The 24,698-nt window shown below is 38.5% G+C and overlaps 1 protein-coding gene across 4 annotated transcripts in view; it reads right to left on the reverse strand.

The window, feature by feature from the left end:
* The window catches only part of Trpc6 (transient receptor potential cation channel subfamily C member 6), a 103,764-nt gene that overhangs the window by 13,511 nt on the left and 65,555 nt on the right, over positions 1 to 24,698 (reverse strand). For all 4 annotated transcript variants that reach the window (XM_076926092.1, XM_076926094.1, XM_076926093.1 and 1 more), the window contains 5 exons: positions 24,027 to 24,209; positions 21,208 to 21,372; positions 9,738 to 9,954; positions 3,882 to 4,115; positions 428 to 692 (listed from right to left, as the gene is read on the reverse strand). In XM_076926092.1, the coding sequence (XP_076782207.1) occupies positions 428 to 692; positions 3,882 to 4,115; positions 9,738 to 9,954; positions 21,208 to 21,372; positions 24,027 to 24,209 (1,064 nt within the window). The remainder of the gene's footprint in view (positions 1 to 427; positions 693 to 3,881; positions 4,116 to 9,737; positions 9,955 to 21,207; positions 21,373 to 24,026; positions 24,210 to 24,698) is intronic.

The raw sequence follows: 24,698 nt of genomic DNA on the forward strand, positions 1-24,698 counted from the left end.
GTTCTGGGAAACTGAACTAGGAGAGCAGCTGTCCTCATATCTAGCGTTCCTGAGTCCCCATTAAAGAGAAAGGCACAGGATTTAGGACAGTGGGTGGCACTTAGCAAATATTGTCAGCACTTATGCAACATTGTTTAGCTTTAGTGAGTTTTGGTTTCTTCTTTTTGTGAACTGAGATAATAAGGGTATATGTGGAGGTATTTGCCATCTAATCTGACTCGAAAACGTTATCATTATTTTATGCTGGGAAAGTCCCTATATGCTAGTCTTCTTGCAATTCACTTCCAAATCTCCTTGTCTTGCTGGTGCACACCCAGAGGAGGACTGCATCAAAGTGTAGACGTTCAAGCATAAATGCTATTGGTCAAGTCTCCTCCTAATCCTCTAATCTGCAGCCTCTACCAGCAGCAAACCTAGCGCCACATACGTTGTGAAGGCTTCATTCTGTTTTGCACCAATGTAGTAGGAGTAGAGGTTGAACATTCCAATCATGAAGGCTACGAACACCATGATGAATATAACCATGAATTTGAAGATATCTTTCACTGTTCTTCCAAGGGAAATCTGCAGAGGCCCGAAGCTCTCATTTGCTGGTAAAATGTAAGCTATCCTGGAGAAACTTAAAACCACAGCAATTGCGTAAAGACCTTCAGAGATGATCTGAGGATCAGTAGGGTCCCACTTTATCCTGGCTAGAGAAAAAAAACAGAGACAACGATTATGGTAAGTTCCCATGGGTTATTTATTTAGGCAAATTTCTTTCTGAGAAAATAAATGTACAATCACACTTCCCAAGTAGAAGTTTGTGCTCTGAAGAACTTCTCAGTGTCTGCAGTATAGTCTGACTTGATTAGGGTGATTTGTAATGAATTCTTAATATGGCATATTTCCTAATCTGTAGAGCTTCCTGTAAACCAGTTGAGCAACTGATTCTGTTGATTCTATTGACAGATACAACTGAAAGAACTTAAGCAAATTACCCCTCAGGTTCATTTCTGCCTCTCCAATGATTAGGTAGTTCTACTCCTGTGGCTCTCATATGCCTTCAAAATTCAATATGTTTACATACAGACAGTGCTTGAAAACATCTGGCACCCACTCAGTTGTAGCATCTGTCATCTTGAACTATAACTACAAAATAATGTCATTTGAGGCTTATCCTTCTTGTCATTTAAACCTATTAGAAATACTTTTTATTGGTCAGTTAAACAAGTCTATTTTGCCACAAATTTTTCTATTATTCATTAATAATTTCTTCTGGCATTATTACATCAAGCCATCAAAACCCACTTAAGAGATCATTATGAAGAAAAATGCAACACAGTGTGTAAGAAGCAGGAAAATATAATTATAAATTTGCATTTCCTTATTTTTTCAGAGAATTAGAATTAGGAAAGAATAACACATAACTTAGAAATATGTTTTCTTTTTATAGTGTTTTGAGTATTCCTATAAATAGATATTTTAAATATATTTTTGTAACTCCTTAAATAAAACCTTAGAAATGAAATAAATACTAAGAATTCATAGTGAGAAGGCTTTAGTGATATAGACATTAAACCCACAAAGGTACCAGTTAAATGTTAATAGATTTCTTACTAGAGAGTTTCAATAAATATTCAAAAGGACTATATTTTCCCCCAAGCCAAGTTTCTATGGGAGGGATGATTTTCTTTTGGCAAATATTGAAGTTTATTTCTATTCCTTAGTCACTTTTCTCCTGGGGAGAGAAATAACTCCCCTGGTTTATTAATCTGGGATGGTAACAAAGTCTGCTTTGGTAGTAGGACTGGCACCATCATCTTTGGTCTTCCCACAGAAGCATCCCTGAAGATCACCATTTTCTGCAATGCCACCCCTCATTGAGAACACTGAACTGGCCCATTGCTAGCTGAAAATTGACTGATAATTCTTGCAACTTCTGCTACTCAGTCTTGATGATCTGTCTGGCTCAGACTTATGACATCTACCCTTTATCAGGTTTAGGAATGATGGTTAAGACTCAACTCGTATTCATTTGTTTGTTTGTTTTATCCCTCAATTTATTCAATGCCTGCTTGGAAACAGTGCCATTGCTATTTACTGAGGGCCCTCCTAGAGACTTCCAAGTCTTTTTTTTTTTTTTTTTTTTTTTTTGGTTTGAAACAGTTTATATGTCTTGAAAGGAAAATAGGTTCAAATATAAACTTTTTCAACTCATGTGTATGTGGGTTCAATGTCACATATGTTGACATATTATACTGATTAAATTAATATAATTAATATATCAATCACCTCACATACTTTTTCTGTGTGGTAAGAACATGTAAAAGTTTCTGTCTTCTGCATTTTTCCCATGCACAGTACCCTGTTGACAATTACAGGCACCATGCTGCAGAGAAGAACACAGCATTTGTGGCTTGTGTCTGACTACAGCATTTACTTCTCTCTGACTCACATGACTCCATTCCTGCCAACCACCAGTATGCTGTACAGGAGTGAGGTCATACATGTAAGTTGCATCATGAGACTTTTCCCACGCACATAGCATGAGGTTCATCATGGTTTTGCAATAATCATCTCCCTTCTTAATTAAACTCAAGCATCCTTTCATCATGTGTACACAGTTCAAAAGTGAACTTTTCTATTTCAACACTTCACAAGTAGTGAACGTGTTTGATTAGACAAATGTCTAATGAACTTAACATGCCATCAACATGTGATCCTGTGAAATGCTCAGACAAAAACTGCATTGAGAAGCCATACATATTTGACCAGATGTGGTGGTGTTCATTTTTAACCACTACACTCAGGAGGCATAGGTAGGCGGACCTTTGTAAATTCAAGGCCAGCATGGTTTACAAAGTGAGTTACAGGGCACAGCCAGGACTACACAGAGAAACCTTATCTCAAAAAAAGGGAGGGGGGAGAAGGAGAAGGAGGAGGAGGAGGAAGAGGAGAAGGAAGAGGAGAAGGAGGAGGAGGAGGAAGGGGAGAAGGAGGAGGAGGAGGACCAGAAGGAGAAGGAGAAAGAAAAGGAGGATAAGAAGAAAAAAAAGAAAGAGAAAAAGGGGGAAAAGGCAAAGCTATATCTGATCCACTGTTACTACTCAAAGCTGTTCGTGCAGAAGTAGTACAAATGGAGCTTGCTCAGCTCTAAGCATTAGGTGAACAGTCAAGTGAGTTAAAAAGTGAAAGAATCAATGGGTTACTGAAATAGATGAAGGGGGCCCACAGTGAAATCGCTGCTTTCTTACCCAGACAAAAATACAGCCAAAAGAAGATTTTACTAGAGACTTCATAAGGAACGGGATGCTTTCATGATGTGGAAGAAATGATTGGTCAAATACGTATTCTATATCTTTTTAGATCACTGTCTAATATGAACTATCTATCTTAATAGACTAGGAAAAAATATGGACCGAGCGACAGGACTCAGTGTTTAAGAATACTTGCTGCTTTTGCAAAGGTCACAAATTCAGTTCTCATAAGCCCTGCTGAACAGCTCATAACCACCTGTATCTCTAGCTTTAGTGGATCTAACAACTTCTGGACTCTGGTACTTGATCGTATATGGGAAACACACACAAAGACTTAAAAAGAAAAAGAAAACATACAAATGAAAAAATGTAAGATATGAGATAGTGATTCTCAGTGGTTTGGATAGCTATATAGTTGTTCCAAGAGATAATGGGAGGTAGTTCTTGTGGTTAATAAAGGTTTCCAATCAGAAGATGAGGAGAGGCAAAAAGCATGACTCTTCAGATATTGATGTTATTTGTCAAATACAGATGCTATCAATAAACAATTTTATGTGAACTGGAGAAAAACTACTACTACTGATGTCTCTCTCACAAGAAAATAGTTGATCTTCACTCATTTAATCAGTATTATAAACTCACCCAGATTGTAGTATTTGACGTTGTCTCCCAGTGTGACTTTTGTCAAGTCCTTTAAAGTGTCATTTGCATCGATGATGCTCTGAGCTTTGGATGCATGCCAGAATGCCATAAATCTTGCAATGAATGATGCTGCAAAGATCGCCAGCATCCCAAAGTCAAGCATATTCCACAACTCAAATAAGTATTCTTTGGGACCTTGAGTCCAGATTTCTTTACACTCAGCCCATATCATGCCTGCATCAGTAAAGGGTTAATATAACAGATCAATTTCATTCTAACGGTAACTCTGCCATGAAAAAAAAAAATTTGAAAAGTCTCACTAGCTGTTCACAGCCCTGTAAACTTGCCCCAGTCTTCCTTCCCCACCCCCAGAAACCACAGTCCAACAATATTACCAAGCTACCAGAAAGCAATCAAGTGACATTGATCAAGAATCTCAAGTGCAATGTACCAAATTGGTCTTGTATTTCTAACAATGGAAAAATACTTAAGATGTTTATTATGATAACCCAAACACAACATACGCACACACTCAAAGTGGAAGTGCTCACACTTTCACAATGGAGTTATGCAGACATTGGATATGACATCATATAAATTACCAGGCGTTACAGGTCACAGGAATAGCACACTAACCCTTAAATACAGAAACTTTGTTGACCATGAGTGTCAACTACTGCCTCCTGAAAACCACTTCCACTCTTCCTACTGTGTGCCACTCCCTGCCAGACAGAGGAGGCACCTAATACTCTTCTGATGGGGACTTTGGTTCAAAAATTAATGGCCTTGCCATGTTCCTCTTAGTGTGAATGAAAGTTCAGACACATCTAACCAAAGATGCTTTCTCCCCTTCCCCAGAACTTAATATGCACCTAGTTTGACAGCCTTTGCCCTCTGACTCCCTCCACAATTTTTTCCTTAGAAAAAAAATTTTCCTTAATAAAATTGCACTTCTTTCAATATAAATATTGTTTATTTAGTATTTCTATGTGTATCTTTGGGGACCAGAACATACACCATAAACTTAAATTTAAAAATTTAAATGGCATGCAGTCTGTGAACAAATTTTAAATGACCATCTTGAAAGACTAAAGAAAATTAGTATCAGTGTACTACTAATAGCAGTTGACTTCTTTGATGCAATTACTAATAATACTTTATGGTTTTCCAAACATTTAATGCAGTGTTTAGGAGCATTGGTTGTGAGGTTTTGCTTCTCCAAGAACTGCCTGCAGGGTCTCTGGCAACGTGGTTACCCTTTCTAGAATGCAGCTCACAAAATGAGGATGCAAATTTACCTCATGTGTAAGACAATGTACAAATAAAATAGCTTGTGTAAAATGTAGTGTGTGGTATTGGCATTTGTGAAGAAACTATGACCAACAGCCTTTGTCCTTCCTTCCTTCCTTGATTTACTCATAATATTCATAAATCCCCTTTCTTGACTTGGAGAATGTTACTTGATTAAAAAGGCCTTCTTCTCTGTCATCCCATCTCCTCTTAGAGCCCTGTGGGGAAATACAACTCACCTCTATGTTCAAGCCTTACCTCACAAGGAGCTTCCTAACCTGACTGAGAAGTAGGATGCTCTCCTAACCTTCAGCAACCCCTGCCCCAGTTCTCACAATCACCTAGTGTCTCTCACAGAACACTCCAATCCAACGCCTGAGAAACCCCGTAGAGATGAGGAAAATGCCACGGCCTTCGCTCTCCAAGAACAAACACATCTTGTGCCTTTCTCAGTACAGCACAAAGATTCAGAGACTCTGGTCTTACAGGCAGACAATTTCACTACTTGTATTAAGTAATTGACTTCCTATGAACTCCTACAAATGTGCAACAGGAAACAACGCAAGACTCGTAGTCACACGAAAACAGTGAACAGGATGGAAAGACCTGAAGACATCTAAGTTCTTGGTGTGATCTCCAGGTGTTTCCCAACCCCAACAAAGACTATAATGATTGAGAGCAATACATAAGGAAGACTGGAAACTCAGCAATCACATAGTCTATAATAATATAATAATAATATAATAATATAATAATACAATAATATAATAATATATAATATAATATAATAATATAATAATCACATAGGGACCGAGGGGACCGCCATCAAACTCACACAATCTGCCATTTTTAAAGCTTTTCCTTCTTCCTCATATCTTTCTGCCATATTTTCTATGGTATAAATGGTATCTTGCTATAGCTGACAAACCACAAGTAACATTCAGAGGTAATCAGCTTAAAGGAAGTATGCCTCCTCTCTGCCATTCCCACCCCTGCCTTGGACTGTTGCTTAAAAACCATTGAAACTGCCCACACCTAGTCTGGCTTCTCCTCCATGTCAGAGAGTTCTCCATAGGGACCACACTGCTTAAACAGCACTGGGTGAGGAGGGCCTTACTACATCTGAGGAAGGCTTGCTCTGCTGGCAGATTGTGAAAGCTATCTCTTCAGAGAGAATGTGCTGGCTCTATTTCTGCTCTCTAGGGCAGTGGGGAATGTATCAGCTAAAGAGCAACCAACTTGTGTGCTCTCCTCTAGCAGAGCCATGCTTAGCTGTGAAACTAAGGCATCTAGGTCTTCAATGTATTATGTTTACCCCCTTCTTCCAGGTATATTTAATCCTCTTTCTTTCTCTCTAAGTGAGGCCCCACCCCTGTCCACCAATGGAATAAGATTCAAGTTACAATATTGTGCTTGCTTCTTTTCTAGCACTTTCAGTGCTGAAAAGTAACACCCGAAAGCCTCCAAGGAACACACTGTGGGTCATTCACTCTAAAGTTTGCTAATCTTCTGAGGATCACCCCTGTGAGGTCACTCAAAGTCACTCACTCTACAGTTGCTGTGACATGCAAGCACTGTCCTTTGTCAATCTTGCAGTCCCGGGTCTCCACAGCAGGACAGTGGCAGCCCTGATTGCGGTCTTACTCTTTTAGAGTCAACCCAAGATTTCTTGTGCTTTCCCAGCAGCCCACTGTGGGTGACAAGCAAGTAACCCTTGAACTTCTGAACATTAAGCACTCCCAAGCACGTCCCCTGCTTCATGTGCCTGCTAGACCTTACACAGACATGAGTGTGCGGTTATTCTACCTTGGCACAAATCTCTTGAAATATCAGTTCTACTCTTTGGCATTTGAAATTTTCATCAAATGAAAATCACATAGATTTGCTTTCTGTTTTTAAAAACATGAGTATTTTCCACCAAACAAATGTAATTCATACAGCCTGTAACCTCTATAGGCAATTTCTTCTTAATATTTGTAGAAGGCTCTGTGACTTTTTCGCAAGGACAAAAACAGAAAAAAAAAATAAGCAGTAGTGTCAGAAACTGAGCAAGGAACCTCACATATGGTACATGTGCATAGCTGTTTGTTTTATTTTTGTTTTATCTTCAAATAAGCACTGTGAGATAATTTCCGAAGTAAAAGAAACATTGGCAGGGCAGTTCTTCCATGGAAAATGCTTTTCTTTATAACATTAGAGGTTAATTTAATATCCTCAGCTTTGGTTTTTTTAGTGAAAAGAATCTAAGTCTATACTAAAAATATTGAATTATGGGAAGAATGAATTTTGATGCAGAATACAGTGAGCATTCATTATCTCCAATTCTCTCAATAAAATTTCTTTCTTTTCAAAATTATATCTTATACTTAAGAAGACATCTCTTTTCTAATAGGAAATGCTCACCCTATGAAGAAAAACAGATATTACCTAGTGAAAACTTTAATAATTATATTTATAAATATCTGAGATTCACTGAGTCTGCTCTATGTGCTAATTTCTGTATTGTATATCCTACTTATACTAATATATTTAAAAAGCTAGCTCTTAGTGTTTCAAGATAAAGGCAATATAATAGTATTTACTCTTAAGTCATACAACAGAGATAAAATATATATCTTCCAGTTTTGTCAATTAAACTAGAAAAGAAAGAGTTAAAGAAAAGTCAATCTTTCAGTGTATCCAAGCTTTACCAATATTTTAGTAAAAACTACGACAAAACTGTTTTTCCAGGAAACATGTCTGTAAAATGAAGTGGTTTAAAGTTGTTGAGTAACTCAGTAGCTATTGTATTAGCTCACAGAGTTAAGAATAATCATGCTGTAATTGTCATGCTACTACCTAATATTTCAATTGGTCATCCATTGGGCTCCAGTATGAAGAAGCCAAGAAGACATGGATATCCTAGAAGTGACATGAAATGACTGTGGTTATTTCTCTGGGTGACTCTGATGGACAGTTGATGGAGCAGATCTTATAGACTATAGGATATTCTGTATAAAGACCTCTTGCCTCTTCTCTTCATGTTCTACATAGTTCTACTGAGGGAATTTCATGGAGTCAAAGCCTTAAGAGTTATGCGAGGTTGAAGAATTTCTGCAAATTTGTCTATGGCCAGACTTCTTTCAGGAGACACACTTCCTAGGATTTAGTTGACATTTATCCCTGGAAATGCTGACATTTCGAAGTTAATCAGAAATTTAACAAACAGTTTCTCATGTTCCCCATTCTAAGCATGGCCATCTCTAGTCTTCCTTTTAGAGGTCAGTAATTACCTTCTACAACTCCCCCATCCCTCATAGATACATAGCAATTATCAAGTTATTCACAGTTTAGCCTTTAATCTATTCTCAGGTTCTCTGCCATCCATGCTAAACTCAGGTTACAATGGGGCTCATCCTCTGGGCACACCTCTCCTTCAGGCCTCCCTGTACCTCAAAACCATAGAAACATTTCTGAAATGTGCTCTGAACCCATCACCAACGACTGGAAATCACCCTTTGATTATTTAACTACCAACATCTGTCACATACACACCCATCCATGAAGCACCCTAATACCAGCTAAGACAGAATCATAATCCTAGGGGTCCAGTCTTATCATAGTGCCATATCTCAATACCGAATGCTCCCATGCCTTCTGTGTCCTTATCCTTCAAATGCTTGGTCTGGTTAGCATTTCTTTTTTCTCCAAAGCCTTAACTTAAAGGTGTCATTGGTACTTACGGAAGATCTCCCTGCTCATTCTGCATCCTACCTCACTCAAATTTAAATGTCTAATCTGTACTTGGGTAGCATTTTAGAAGTTCCCCAACTGTAGCATTTTCTATGAATGAGATTTTATTATTGACTGATTGATCTGTTACCCAGATTACTTCCTTGAATGGAAAGACTACATCCCATTTAACTCAGTGTCCTTATTGCCCAGTGACACTCAGTAGCTGTAGCTGTTGAATGTATTTACTCATAAATATTCATGAGACATTTTTCTTATGTGCTTTGTAATTTGTTACAATCCACAGGTGTAAGTGAGTTCTAAAGACAAATCAAATCTTGTAGTGTTTCATACTGAATCGCTCCTCTTTCACCAGCCACCCAAGGAAGTGAGCTACTTACTGCTCACATAGACATTATTATATATAACCGATTGAAAATCTGAGGTTCAGAGAAACTGTGTGGTTTGATGTATGTCAGCGGCTTTGAACATAATAAATTTTCAATAAGAATGAGGGGCTATTCGTTTCAGTTTCTCTTAAATCTCAACATAAAATAACATGGTTGTTTTCAAGCTTGAAATCAAAGCTTATTGATGGAGGGTTTGACTAACAGTATCCTGCTGGCTTTCTTCTTTTGAGGTGGGAATGCAATTATCACATGGCATATGAAGAGACTGTAACTGGTATAATAAGGCCACCATAGCAACTATGTAAGATCACAGAGAAAGTCACGGTGCGTGCACCACTGTTTCCTGCTGTATACATTTGTGTAAGTGATCATGTGCAACAATCAACATGATTCAGGCCAATCGCTAAGGCTGCAAAAAGGAACAAGACAGAAAATCAGTCTTTACCTATTACCCAGGATATAATGAGCATTTCCATCCATGAGAAACAGGATGTTTTCATCCTGAACAGCTGCCTTGCATTATCTGTGCTGGTTTCATTTGGGAGGAGCTTGGTGCCTTCAAATCTGTCAGCTGCATTCATGACGAGCAACCCCAGGAAAATGGTGAAGGAGGCTGCGTGTGCTACAAACTTCATGAACGGTCCTCGCAGGATCTTCCCCATCTGCCATAACACAGCAACAGAAAATTTAGCTTTGTGTTTCTCTCTCTCTCTCTCTCTCTCTCTCTCTCTCTCTCTCTCTCTCTCTCTCTCTGTCTCTGACACACCACACACACACACACACACACACACCTGCATATTTCAACACTCTTCTAAAATAGTCATACATATTTACATGATTTGTAGCAGAACAATGATTTTTTTTTGCTGTTATAATTTTTTGGCCTTTTTCTTAGCATGGCCTACATGCTAAGGTTTCTAATAATTGAGAGCTAACTTCTCTATCAAGAATATTTAAATTCTTGTGCTAGAGAGATGGTACAACAGTTAAGAGCACTTGCTGCTTTTCCGGAAGACTTAGATCCCCCAACACCCACACTGAGTGTCTCACAACTATCTGTAACCCCATCTCCAGGTATCCAGTGCTGCCTTTTGTTCTTCTGCAGTCACACACACACACACACACACACACACACACACACACACACACGGCAGACCCATAAATACACACTTCTAGCCATAGAAGTTCCTGTTCCCTTCTGTGTTCCTGGTGCCTGTGGTCTGTCACTTGGCAATGTTCCTGATGGACTGATCTATAATCAGGATATCCTTTCCTGGTGTCACAGTTCAATGAGTGATGTCAGACACCTCCTTCTGCTCCAGGTTCAGGGCTGGGTATGGGTAGGTCATGGTGTGGCCAGCAGCATGCTCCGGGCACAGGACTGAGTGGACTGGCCTGATGTCCTAGCAGGTTGGCAAGAGGACTGAGGATGAGATACAGCTGGGGTTACCAGGACCCTTTTTGCTATGTGTTCTAAGATAACATTCCAAAGAGATAGCAGCCTATCAAATGGGAGATGGGATGCAGACACTTAGAGCCAGAGCCACCTTTATTTGTCTCAGGGGACTGGATATTTTTATTTTCACTCAGTTTCAAGAATATTTTAATTTCTTTCTTGGTTTCGTCTTTGACCACAACATTTCTTTCATCATTCATTAATGAATTGTATAATCCCAGTGAGTTTATACACCTACTAGAGGGTTTTGGTTGGGTTTTTTTTTCTGTGTATCATAAGTTTTATTGTGTAATGGTGAGATAGGATATATGGGATTATTTCAGTTTCTCTGCTTTGCGATGCTTCCATGACTGCTGAGTAGAATCTATGTTCTTTGGCATTTTAGTGAACTACTCTACAGACATCTGTTAGGTCCATTTGATGTAAGATCTTATTTAATTCTGTTGTTTCTCTGTTTATTTTTTTTTTTGTCCAGATGACCTATTTCTTGTAAAAAGTGGGTCACTGAGACTGACTACCACTATGGGGCTTGTGTTAATCTGTGTCTTTAATTCCATGAGCAGGTTTTGTATAAAATTTGGTGCACCAGTGTTTGGTTCATATACATTTAGTATTGTGATTTTTCTCCTGATTAATTGATCCAAACACAATCCAGTAGAAGGGAAGAAAAGACAAAGATCAAAGCAGAAATTAATGAAATAGAAACAAAGAAAACTATACAAAGAATCATTGGATCTAAGAGCTTGTTCTTCTGAAAAATAAACAAGATTGACAGACCTTTGGCCCCACTAGCCAAAAGAAAGAAAGAGAGGACCCAAATTATCAGAATCAGAAAAAAGAGAGAAACATTTTAAATACACCAAAGAAATACAGACTATTTTAAGGTAATAATTTTAAAACATGTATTCTATTAAGATGGAAAATATTTTTAAGTGGATTATTTTCTTGATTTTTCCAAACTATCAAAATTAAACCAAGAAGAAACCAACAAGCTAAACAGACACAGAAGACTGAAACTGTAATAAGTCTTCCAACTAAATGTTTCAGGCCCAGATATATTCATAGCAGAATTCTACCAGACTTTCCAAGAAGGAGCTACAATGACTTCTTATACCCCTTCCCCAAAATAGAACATAAGGGTCACTTTCAAACTCATTCTATGAAGATAGTATAACTCTAGTATCCAAATCAATTAAAGACACAACAAACACAAAAATAAAACAATAACACTGATGAACACAGATTCAAAAATCTTCAATAAAATACATATAAATACAGGCATATATCAAGAATATTTACCCACTTCAATCAAACTGACCATATCCCAAAAATACGTGTTTGGTTCAACATACCTAAGTAAATAAATAACAATAAATAGTTTAAATGGATTTAAAGACAAAAATCGCATAGTGCTCTTAGTAGATGTAGAAGAGGCCATTGACAAAATCAGACATGATTTCATAATAAAAGTCTTAGAGAGAGTAGGACTGTAGGGGGCACATCTTGATATAATCAAGATATGTGTGATAAACCCAAAGCCAACATTATTCTGAATGGAGAAAACCTTGAGGCAGTACTATGATAGCATGGAATGAGACATGTCTGCCCACTATTCTTACTTCCTTTTAATATTTCTTGAAGTACTAGCTGGGATAATAAAGCAAGAGGAGAAAATTAAAGGGATAGAAATAGAGAAACAAAAAGTCAAAGTACCCCCTTTTACAGATGATATGATACTATGCATAAAAGATCTAAAAACATCCATCGAGAAACTTTTAGAAACAATCAACAATTTTAGCAAGAGTAGCCTATATTTATTTGTCAATAGTTATTGTTTTCTTGTTTATTCAGCCATTTCTAGGGGAAACTGTTTCACAGTACACTTTCTGGTATTGTGTGGTATGTGTGTCTTCCATGAAGTTCCCTGAGTCATGGATTCAGCAACTGTGATATGGATGTAACTGTTAAGCCTGGTATCCCCATGACTGATCTCTTGATTTCTATAGTGCGTCTAGTCGTGGTTTTCTGGGATGAACTCCATTTGCTGTGAAGAAAGGCTACTTTCATAGGGATGGTAGTTGCACTTATGTGTGGATATAAAGACCATATTTAGAATGTAGTAAGAAATCATAGTTGTCTAATAAAATTGGAATAGTGTTCTTTTCTAAACTTCATGACCTTACTAGCCTTAGAAAGTTGGCTAGATTTCTATTAAAGGCATAATTTCCTTCCTGAGTGAGCCTCAGGTCCAATTAGGGAGCTGGTGGTTACCATCAACATGTGTACGCCAATTATTGCATCTTTATGAATGTCTTATCTTGCTGGAAGTTGTTGTGGTTCATAGGTATTCTGTCTCAGTAGGACTGTTTTAATTGCTTCCCTCACTTGACAGATTACCTAATATTTTCTGGTACCATGGAAACTAGACCATAGGAAAGAGTATATTCAGGTCAGATCCAGAGCTGAAATTATGCAAGTCCTATGCCTCAAGCATGGGATATCTTCAGTGATAGGAGCCACCTTCCACCCCTGAGAGGCAACAAAGGGCTGCATATCTAATCTATACTGTTTGGGGAGTTGCTAGGACTACCTTGTCTGACCATTCAAAAGGTAGTTTCTTATGCTTGGTTACTTGGGTTTTTCTTAGTGTGTGGTTCTTGTAGGGAGTATTGTCAGCCCAAGTGGCATAATTTCCTATGTATTGTATATATGCTGTAGTTTTTGGTAAATTACAACAAAATATGGTTCCTCGAGGCTTCATCAAATACCTTTGGTGTTATTTGTACTGTGCCTCAAATTCCCCATCTTCTGTTCAGGGACATTTAGGTTGTTCCTATTTTATGGCTACTGGAAATAGGGTGGCTATGTACGTCTTATGTACACTGAGCAAGTATCAGTGACGTAAGATGTTGAGTCCTTTGGGCACAGGACTGGGAATGGTATGAGAAGCTAGGTCATAAAGTAGATTACTTTTAGTGCCATGAGAGCTTTCCATACAGATTTCCAGAGAGGCTGCACTAATCTTCATCCTCATCAAGAGAGAATGCGGGTTCCTCTTTCTCTATATCATTAGCATTTGTTACAAGTTGTATTGCTGATCTTAGTCACTTTGACTAAGGTGAGATGAAATCGCAGTTTTTAAATTTTTGTTTTTCTAATTTGGAAGGGTGATAAACACTTTTTGAGGTATTTCTTAGCCATTTCTTCTATGGAAAACCCTTTGTTTAAATTCCAAGTCCATTCAAACTATGTTTAAAAGATTTTTTTGAGGTTATAATAAATCATTTGTCTCTGACGTTTCCTCCCACAAAATACTTTCATGTGCCCCTTATTGCTTTCTTTCAAATTTATGTCTTTTCATTAACTGTTTTATATATATATATTTAAAGACTTATTTATTTTATATATGTGAGTACACTGTCACTTTCTTCAGACACAGCAGAAGAGGGCATCATATCCCATTACAGATGGTTGTGAGCCACCACATGGTTGCTGGGAATTGAACTCAGGACCTCTGGAAGAGCAGTCAGTGCTCTCAGCCACTGAGACATCTCTCCAGCCCTCTATATATTTTTACAAATAAATACAACCTACTCAGTCTATATGTTACACATTTCTTTCCTTGATTTGTTGTTTACTGAGTTCTTGGTATATTCAGGATATTAATCCTTTGTTATATCTTTTCTGTTTTATGAGGTCCCCATTGACAGTTGTCAGACTTCAGTACTTGTATAATGGAATCCTAATCAGAAGGTCCCTTCTTACACCTATGGTTTATACAGGGTCGTCTATGTTTTCTTCTAGCAGTTTTAGTGTTTCATATTTCAAAGTGAGGTCTTTGATCCACTTGAATCTAATTTTTTGTACTGCATGATAGATAAATGTCTAATTTCATTCTTCTTCATGGGAACATCTAGTTTCCTAAGCACCATTTGTTGAAGATACTGTCTTTTCTCCAGTGCATGCTTTTGCATCTTTGTCAAATATCAGATGAGTGTGGTTATGAGTATTCACAACTGGGTTTTCTACTCTCTTCCATTGCTCTGCATGTCTGTTTATGCACCAGTGGCAGATTGTTTTTAAAACTATACCTTTATAATATAGTTGGAAGTCTAGAATATCAATCCTTCAGGGTTCTTTTTGCTCAGAATTACTGTGGTTATCTAGGAATTTTTAATGCTTATTAATTTTAGGGATTTTTTAAATTATCTGTTGAAAATGTTGTGGTATTTTGATTGAGATTACATTGAGGCTATAAGTGTGTTTTGCTTGGATGGTCATTTTCATAATACCTACTAATCTATTAACATGGTTTATGTTTTCGTTTTCTAGGGTCTTTATTTTTCTTCAGGGATTTGATGTTTTAATTGCAAAGGACATTCGTCTCATTAGGTAGGTTTATTGTTAGACGATTGATTGTCTTTGATGGTGTTATTAATGATAGTTTGCCCATGATCTCTTCTCAGTGTTTGTTGGTGGTATCTAGAAAAAGTATGAATTTTTGTAAGTTGGCTGTTTTCATTGCTTCCCTCCTTCTGCAGCTTACACAAAACAATAGCTATTGACAGAGAACGATAGGCTACTGCTGACTGCTGGAAGAATTAGCCTCTCTCAGGGATGAGGCCCTTGTTGTCTGTCCAAATGCACAGCTGTCAGTCCTGAAACTATACACACACCACTACCACCAAAATGGACTTGGTGAGTTGGATTTCTACCTATCTGTACATACACATACATCCGTTCATCCACATAAACATATCTAACAACAATAAACAAAGAAAAGGAAGCTGCCAATTTGAGAGATGTGTTCTCATTGGAGAGACTGAGGGGAGGGTGTTGGGATTGGTTGGAAAGAGAAGCGGATGGGAGAAATTAATGTAATTGTGCTTCAGCTAAAGACATATTTTAACAAGAAAAAAAGGTGTATTTAAGATAATTTAAAACAAGTGTTTCTTGGGGCTGTAGAGATGGCTCAGTGGTTGAGAGCACTGACTGCTCTTCCAGAGGACCCCAGTTCAATTCCCAGCACCCACTTGGCAGCTCACAGCTGTTTGTAACTCCAAGATCTGACCCCCTCACACAGACATGACAGCAGAACACCAATGCACATTAAAATAAAATAAATATTTTTAAAAAGAAGAGAAATGAAATGAAGTGCTTTTTTTCCTTAAGCATTATTTATCCCACTCTGCGTTTTTAAATCTAAGAGCAACTGGAAGAGAAGCACGATTTGTGAAGATGTATATTCTAAAATTTTGTGTATATTTCTTTGGCTATATAAGAAAATCTAAAATATTTTAAATAAAAGCATCAGTTTAGCCAAAGATATCATTATCAAAATAAATCAGTTCTATCACCCAGCAATGTTTAGTTCACTGAGAATGAGAAAACTACAAACAGACTTTATTATCGTGATTCTAAAGATAAATAATAACCAACAAAACAGATTTTAGATATGAGGTAAATACTTTGATAATGCCTATTTAAACTGGCTATTTGCCTCAGTGCTGACAAGTTAGGATTGAAAACAAATGTCGGAGAGAACCATGATCTTAGCAGAAGAAACGGTGACAGGAATCAGTTAATATTCAGTTGAAATGTGAGAAATGTGTAAATCTGGGGCAAGTCACAAATGGGCCAAGCAAAAGCATATGGAGGCACTGTGATTTCTACCCACTGCTCCCAAGAAAAGAACTGTATTTGCTTTAGAAAGGTTTCACAGTTGCATGGCCACAGAGTGAGAATGAAGACATCGCAGACACTCCACCTTCTGAAGCTTTGGGAAGCAGAAGCAGGAACCCAGGAGGCTGCAGACACAGGTGGAGCCTGTGTCCAGAAGAAGTGGTTAGGACTCATTCAGGCAAGTTAGGGTTCTAACTCAGGAGAGAGAGAAAAACGAATATCAAAAATAGTATGAGAATTTGGCAGCTGGCTGTACACGATATTTCCTAAACCCTAGACCTACTTATTATCAACTGCAAGTATGGACAGATTTCTTAACTTTAATATGCCCAAGTTTTCTTAGCTGTAGAATTGGAGGTCATCATGGCAGTTTACTCTTCTGACGGCCTTTAGCTGCTGTAAGGCTACGATATGTGTTTGGGAATTTTTCATAGTGTTACTACTATAAAAGACCAGAGGAGTTTTAAATATCGAGTAATTCAGAGCTTTCAAATATACTAAGGTAGAGAGAAGCGTGGCATAAAAATGACAAGAATTCATTATATAATAGGACGAATATGTAAAACTCTCAAACAAACAAAATTTAAATTAAAAAAGAATTTGTCGTCTCTATGAAAAATGAAAGTAGTGCCAACAAGACTGCTGAGCCAGCGAAGGTTCTCAGGTCCTCAGGTTCTGTTGCTCAAACCTCACAACCTGAGTTCAATCCATGAAACGCACAGAAATGTGGACAGAAAGAATGAACTCCATGAAGATGCCCTCTGATCTCCACACATATTCTACAACATACACATACACGCACATGCACACACACACACACACGCACACGCACACATGCACACGCACATCCACATGCACACATATGTTCATGAATGCATACACCCGCATATACCAATACCACACCACACACACACACACCACACATACACACACATACACACTCATGCACACACATGTATATACACACACCATATACCAAACACCACACATACACACACAGGTGCACACACACACCATACACCATACATCCCCCATACACACATACATACATATATGCACACATACACTCATGAATACAGGCACATACACCCACACATACCACACACCACATACCATACAAACACATACATACACACACATACCTGCATATACACACACACCATAAACCACATACCACAAATACACACATACACATGCACTCACACACAAACACATGCACAGGTACACTCATGCACACACAAATGTACACACACATACCATATACCAGAGAGAGAGAGAGAGAGAGAGAGAGAGAGAGAGAGAGAATAAAGATAAATGTTTTTCAATTAATTTCATTGGAATTGGAATACAACTTTATATAAGACAAATTGCACTATAAATATAATTTATAATCAATCATTTATTGTTAGTGTCATCAATGTGTACTTTATATGTGGTCAAGTTTTGGTCTCATGTATTAAAAGGGTGAAATTCTATGGTGGTAGATTTTATTCTCGTGAGAAAATGTTTCCAGTAATTCCTAATGTCATCACTGTACATAGTAAGGAAGTTACCACTGCTTAAGAGACCCTGTACCAGCATCCTAGTGTGAATCAGTACAAGGACCTCCAGTGACTGAAATGCCCAGTGTATCTAGGTCATAATACACCATTCTGGAAATGCTGACGTATGTTGTCTCCCACATAACATATGCCTAAAATGAGTCCCACCTGTGTCTAGGAACTGTAGTCACAGCCTGATATGTATAGCCAGTACACAAAATAGATGGACCAGATATCTATGAACTATTTCAGTAAGCCTTTCAGATTTGAGATTTACATAGAATTGGAAAAGTGACTTCAAAAACATGATGAGAAGATTGTTAGTAATGCAGCCTCCGAACTCATATTTCTGCTAAACAGAATGGTAGGTCAGTATCCCTCATGCCTAGCATAACAGCCCTGTAGTCCCAGCTACATAGGAGTCTCACTGGAAGATCATAAGCTCAAAGCCTGAATAGGCAATTCAGTGGGACCCTGTCTCAAAATACAAAGTTTAAAGAGAACTAAAGATGTCACTCGATGGTAGAGTGCTTACCTAGCATGTCCAAGGCCCTGAATTCAACACTCAGTCCTGAAAAATAATTCTTAAGTCTGTTTGAACTTTCACCAGAAAAGCAAGGCCTGGTTTTCACCAAAGCCTGGGCAAATAGATTATGCTTAAAAAGCAGGTGACCATTGCTGTTTATCTCCAGTGCACTTCTCCTTGATATAGACATTCTTTCCTGAAACAAGCCTTACAGTAGAATTTCTATTAGTATTATCTGACCATACAAGTGTGGTGGTTTGAGTATGGGAGTGGCACTATTAGGAGGTGTGGCCTTGTTGACTAAGTGTGACCTTGTTGTGTCACTGTAGGCATGGGCTCTAAGACCCTCATCCTAGCTGCCTGGAAGCAGTCTTCTCCTAAAGGCCTTCAGATGAAGTTGTAGAACTCTCAGGTCCTCCTGCATCATGCCTGCCTGGATGCTGTCAAAAACTACTGGGATAATTGATGCTGGTTAGCCGGAGTTAAGAAAGTAGCGGTGATTAAGAAAAGATCAGCATCACTGAGGTGAAACCTTCTAGGAAGTGTTATCTGAGAGCACAAAGATGCTGTGTTCCAGAGACAGCCAAGTCTGTACCCCATGCTGCAGCTGGACTTGGTAATGTGGAAGAGTTACCCAGGTGGCACTGGTTTTGAAGGCATGAAGAGGGCATGGAGAGCAGCTGAGGCTTGGCACCATGAGAGGTCATGGAAGGCCATTGGTGAAGGTGCAGCCTCAGTTACAGTTGATGGCCCAGAACTAAAGGGGTCATGAAAAGAAGTTGAGGCTTGGCACCATAAACAGAGCCTATGAGAGGCTATTGGTGAAGCCTAGTTGCAATGAGAAACCCCAGCATATTAGATATGCCAGTACCATGGGAAGACCACCAGGAACACCAGCAGCAATGGCATGGCATCAACCAGAGAATAGAGTACTAGGGTGCAGAGCTGGAGAAGTAACCCAAGTCCTTTCGAGGAGCCCAGAAGATCATGTGTGAATCCCAGACATTGGAATCAGAAGCTAAAATGTTGAAGTTGCCTTGGATACCCTAAAATGTTAGAGATGTCAGAACTGTGGGATACCTACCAAGGAAATTTGCTAACAGGGGATAGAACCGGCCCAGAAGAATGAAGTTTGATGCTGCTGAATGCCAACAGAGGTCAACAAGGAAGAAAGGAGTTGGAGGTCTGGAGAGTGCTTTTACATCAGACATGGAAGCATGGAGTTTGGAGTTTGCCCAGCTGGTTTTCTGTCTAGCTTTGGCCCAGTATTTTTTACTTTATACAGGATTACAGTTAAGAGACTGCATGAATCTCAGAAGATATTTTGAACTTTGGACTTTTAACATTGTTGAGACTGCTATAGACAATGAGGACTTTTTGAAATTGGATTAAATGTGTTTTGCGTTATGCTATGACTAGGTATGGCCCCCACAGATTCATGTGTTTAAACAAGCTTATGGGGGTCAGGGAGGGGAATGTGGTGGGTTGAGTATGTTTGGCCAGGGACTGGCACTATTAGGAGGCATGGCCTCGTTGGAATAAGTGTGGCTTTGTTGGAGGAAGTGTGTCACTGTGGGTGTGTGCTAGAAGACCCTCATCCTAGCTGCCTGGAAGCCTGTCTTCTCCTAGTGGCCCTCAGATGAAGATGTAGAACTCTCAGCTCCTGCTGCACCATGCCTGCCTGGATGCTGCCATGATGACCATGATGACCTTAATAATAATGTACTGAACCTCTGAACCTGTAAGCAAGTCTCAATTAAATGTTGTTCCTTATAAGAGTTGTCTTGGTCATGGTATCTGTTGACAGCAGTAAAACCCAAACTAAGACATGAAATAATAATCATATTTCAGGAGAAACAAAGAAAGGAATAATGATCAAATTTGCAGAAGCCTTTGATAGATGAGCCCAATAAAACTAGAACTTGTTAAAGTGCACAAAATTGTGTATTTCTATATGCTTAGAGAAAAATAGGGAAATAACAGACTGACATTTTATTTCACAGATAAATCACAACAGTATTCTGTTTTAGGTGAATTTTCAGGATTTTTTTCTATCTTTCATTAGAAATAAGCACTATTTTTAGAATATTAAAAAGAATAGGACATCGTGGAGTTCTTGGCCTTAAATAGAACATTTGTATGGCACTGTCACCTCAAGGATTGAGAGCCATCCTGAATAAAAGGAAGGAGAAATTGTAAGAGCCAGAGGTGGTGGAAGACTGAAGCCAAACAGGTCCTTCTAGACATGACCAGGCACAAGTAAGCTCAAAGTAGCTATGCTGCTTGTACAAGTCTTGCTCAAATCAAGGCAGACAAAACCTCAGCATGTGGTCAGAAGAAGAATGAAGAAGTCTCACCACTGGCTGAAGAGTGGTTGGCAAGTAGGCTCCTGAGAGTGGGACAGAGGCAGTTGCTAAGAAGCTACCCATGCTCTGATGGGCAGCCTACAGCCATGCACATGCTGGCATCAGTAAATGAACTCTGTGAGTTTTTTAAAAACCTCATGAAGTTAGGAGGGCAGAATGCCGGTGTATACAGGGAAGGAATGGGGGTTGGACTTGTTCCAATACATTACATGTATGTATGAAATTCTCAAACAAATAGATTATTTAAACCTGTGTACTTCAAATCACATTTTCATTTGGGAGCTAGATCTTTACCTGTTGGACAGAATTCAACTACCAATGAACTGCAGGCCTTACAGACGTACCTTGCTGCATGGAGCACACCAGTATATGAGAGCCAGGAAGGGCAGTCCAATGGCAACAGCGAGGACCACGAGGAACTTCACTGCCATGGTCTGCTGCCGTAAACCAGAAAGATTCTCATACCATATGGACAGGAGCTGTTGCTGGCAGTTTGGATGAGCCACAAACTAGGGATGAGACAGCATACAGAACGGTTTGATTAAAAACAACTCAGCATGGATTATCCTCTGGAGTTCTGGTGAATCTTTTTGAGGCTTTCCCAGGAGAAATGCAGTTAGAATTAAGGAACAAACAAGGCATCTAACAGGTAGCAAGCAAAACAGTTCTAAATCTGTTCTATGTGTTCAGATATCCCTGTTGATGACCTCTTTCCTATGACTGGTGGTCTGACTTTTAAGACACAGAAAACATTTGGGTTTTTAACATTATAAAAAGATTTGTAAGTATTTTGCACACATGCTTTTATGCATTTTATATTTTTTTTCTTTTTAGCAAGAAAGAGCAAGAGTAGGATCATCCTAGCTTAAATTTAGTTTGTTTATAAAGATTTGCTTTTAATTGGGTACATGTTCATGTGTGTACCTATGTATGTATGTGCATAACTTTGTGGGTATTGTGTGTACATGTGTGCATGTGTATGTCTGTGATTGCATGTGTGTATGTGTGAGTAACTGTGTGGGTTCTGCATACATGTGTGTTGTGTGACCGTGTGTGACTGTGTGTGTGTTTGTGTGTGTGTGTGATTGTGTGTGTGTGATTGTGTGTGTGAATGACTATGTGTATGTGTTGTGTGTGCATGTGTATTGTGTTAATGTGTGTGTTTTGTGTGTAAGTGACTTGTGTGAGTTTATGTGTGTTTGTTTGTGTGTAAATGACCTGAGTGTATGAGTGCATGAGTGTGTGTGTTTGTGTATGCACATGAGTCCACATGCCTTCAGAAATCAGAAGAGGGAGAGCATCACACTTCCCCCCAGCCAAAGCTGAAGTTATAGGCAGTCTGTAAACCTTCTGACATGGATGCTAGAAATTGAACTTGGTTATTTTTAAAAAGCAGTGTGTGCTCTTAACTACCAAGCCATCTCTCCAGCCCCAAATCACTGTTTCAAAACAAATTACACTTTCCCTTCACTGCTCTAGAGTGGTGTGCTTCCTACAGGGAGCACATTAATATTTGCATCTGTCAATTCTATCCACCCAGCTCCACTGGGAGTCTCTGTTATCATCTTAAATCTTTCAATTAAATTTTTTGCTAGAATTCCTTCTTCTCACACATTTCATTTGAATAATGTGTTTTTCTTCATATTTATGTGTTATATAAGAGAGTTTAATGTTAGTCTGTAAACAAAAAAGCAATCATCTAAAATAAAATTTTATAAGGAAAAAATCAGGTTATGTTTTGAAAAAAAAAAAAAAAAACAAAAACCTCCATCCAGATGAGCCTTAAGGATGGTTCACCCCAAAGATAATGAAAGCAAACCATCTGTTCAAAGGCAAAGCTTGAGAGAAATCACTGGGAGGAGGAGGGGGCCCTCTCTGCACACTGTGGGGAGGAGTAAGCCCTCTCTGCACAGTATGAAAATGAGGTAGCACTCCCTCTGCACACTGCGGGGAGGAGGGACCCCTCTCTTTGCATACTGTTAGAACTGGAAACTGAATGCATCTTTTTTGGAGGGAAATTTACAAAATATTCTAAAATACAATAAAGATAGTATATAAAGTAAAATTCTAGCAAATTAATTTCACACCCAAGGATTTTTTTGCACATTTAAGACAATTAAGTCATTTAAAAATATTTACTATATAAAAGTATTCAGTGTCCTAATGACCAGAGTTTTTAAGAATATAGTAAGCTTTGTTGCACACTGAACTGATTAAATGAACAGAAAGAATGATACAGCAGGCCCAGAAAAACAATAGCCTGTGTGTTGACTGAAGAGGCTCAGATAAGAAGTTGTGGAAGGAAACAGTAATGGTTAGTTACTCTCTGTGGTTAACTAGCAAGTTAAGAGGTAGCAGAACTATTCTGAATAATAACTATAAACAGATAATGTTTTTAATATATATATATACATATATGTGTATATATAAATATATATGTGTATATGTGTGTATATGTATATATACATATATATGTATATATATGTGTGTGCATGTGTATATATAGATATATGTGTATATATATATATGAACTATATTTAGTAGCTTGTTAATGGCTGAAGAGATGGCTCTATACTTAAGAACACTTGATGCTCTTTCAAAAGAACCGAGTTTAGTTCCCCAGAATCCAACACCAGAGTGGTTTCATCCAGCCTACACATATACACATGTGTGCTCACACATAATAAGTAAATGAAATAAGTAAAACTAAAAAAGTCTTCATGTCCTAGGAAAGTTTTCAGAGGAATAGGGTTCTCTGTCTAAAGAAGAATCTGAAAAAATATTCTAGAAAGATCCTGGAAGGATTAGAACAGAAAAAAAAAATTGAAACTGCTGCTCCAAATTGGAAACTAGCAACTGCCAGGAAAACTGGTATCTAAAATAGTGTGACTTCGATTCCTTTATACAGACAATGCCTTAGGGTTATATACAGAGACACTGTGGTTATTACCGGAGTCAACCAATATTGCACTGACTGTGATGGTCCACATCCAAGGACCAGGATTTTAATGACTGACCAGCCCTGTGGGTTCCGTGCCTCACTGGATGCTTTCTTGAGACCCCATCTACTGTAACTGCCAGTTAGAAACCCCCTGCTCTATCCAGCTGGGCATATCCACACACACAAACTGAAGTAACAAAGGGGTCTCACGCCCGACCTTACTTTTTTTACTTCATATTTAATTGCAAGTTTTAATCGGCTGAGATTTGGACGACCAAGGTCCCCGGGCTGGCGAGTCTCTGCATCCCCGTTCAGGATGGCCTCCACTTCCTCCGTGTTTCTGCAGAGGTCCAAGAGACCAACAACGAAATCCTTGCACTGCATAGACAGCTTCCTGTAGTCATTCTAGGAAAGAGGAGTACGGTTAAAATGAGGAGAGCTAGCTCATATTCCGTGTGTGGCAGGAATTTTCAGATAAGAGGAAAAATCAAATTTTAGTTTCAGTACATCTGATTTGTTTTGGTTTGTTTTGAGACAAGGGTCTCACGCTGTATGATATGCTGATATGAAACTTGCTCGCCTCAGATTTAGAGCAAGCTTCCACATTAGTTTCCCAAGTGCTGCAGTTAGCATGAGTGGCCATGCCCAGGTTACTTTCACTGTATTTTATTTGAAATATAGTCTGATCCTGCTCTGCTGTAAGCCCTCTGGGATATTTTATCACCATAAAGAATTTTCTCCAGATTCTAAAATACTGATATCTGCCCAAAGAATTACCAAGCTATTTTTAAAAGTTTTGCTGTGCTAAACTCACCAACTAATATGGAAGAAACCTCCACAACATGACTACTCTACTTTGCAAAGATCCTGTCCTATAGGGTATAATTTTACCAT

The sequence above is a fragment of the Arvicanthis niloticus genome, chromosome 27, assembly GCF_011762505.2.
Source record: "Arvicanthis niloticus isolate mArvNil1 chromosome 27, mArvNil1.pat.X, whole genome shotgun sequence".
Classification (NCBI taxonomy): Eukaryota; Metazoa; Chordata; class Mammalia; order Rodentia; family Muridae; genus Arvicanthis; species Arvicanthis niloticus.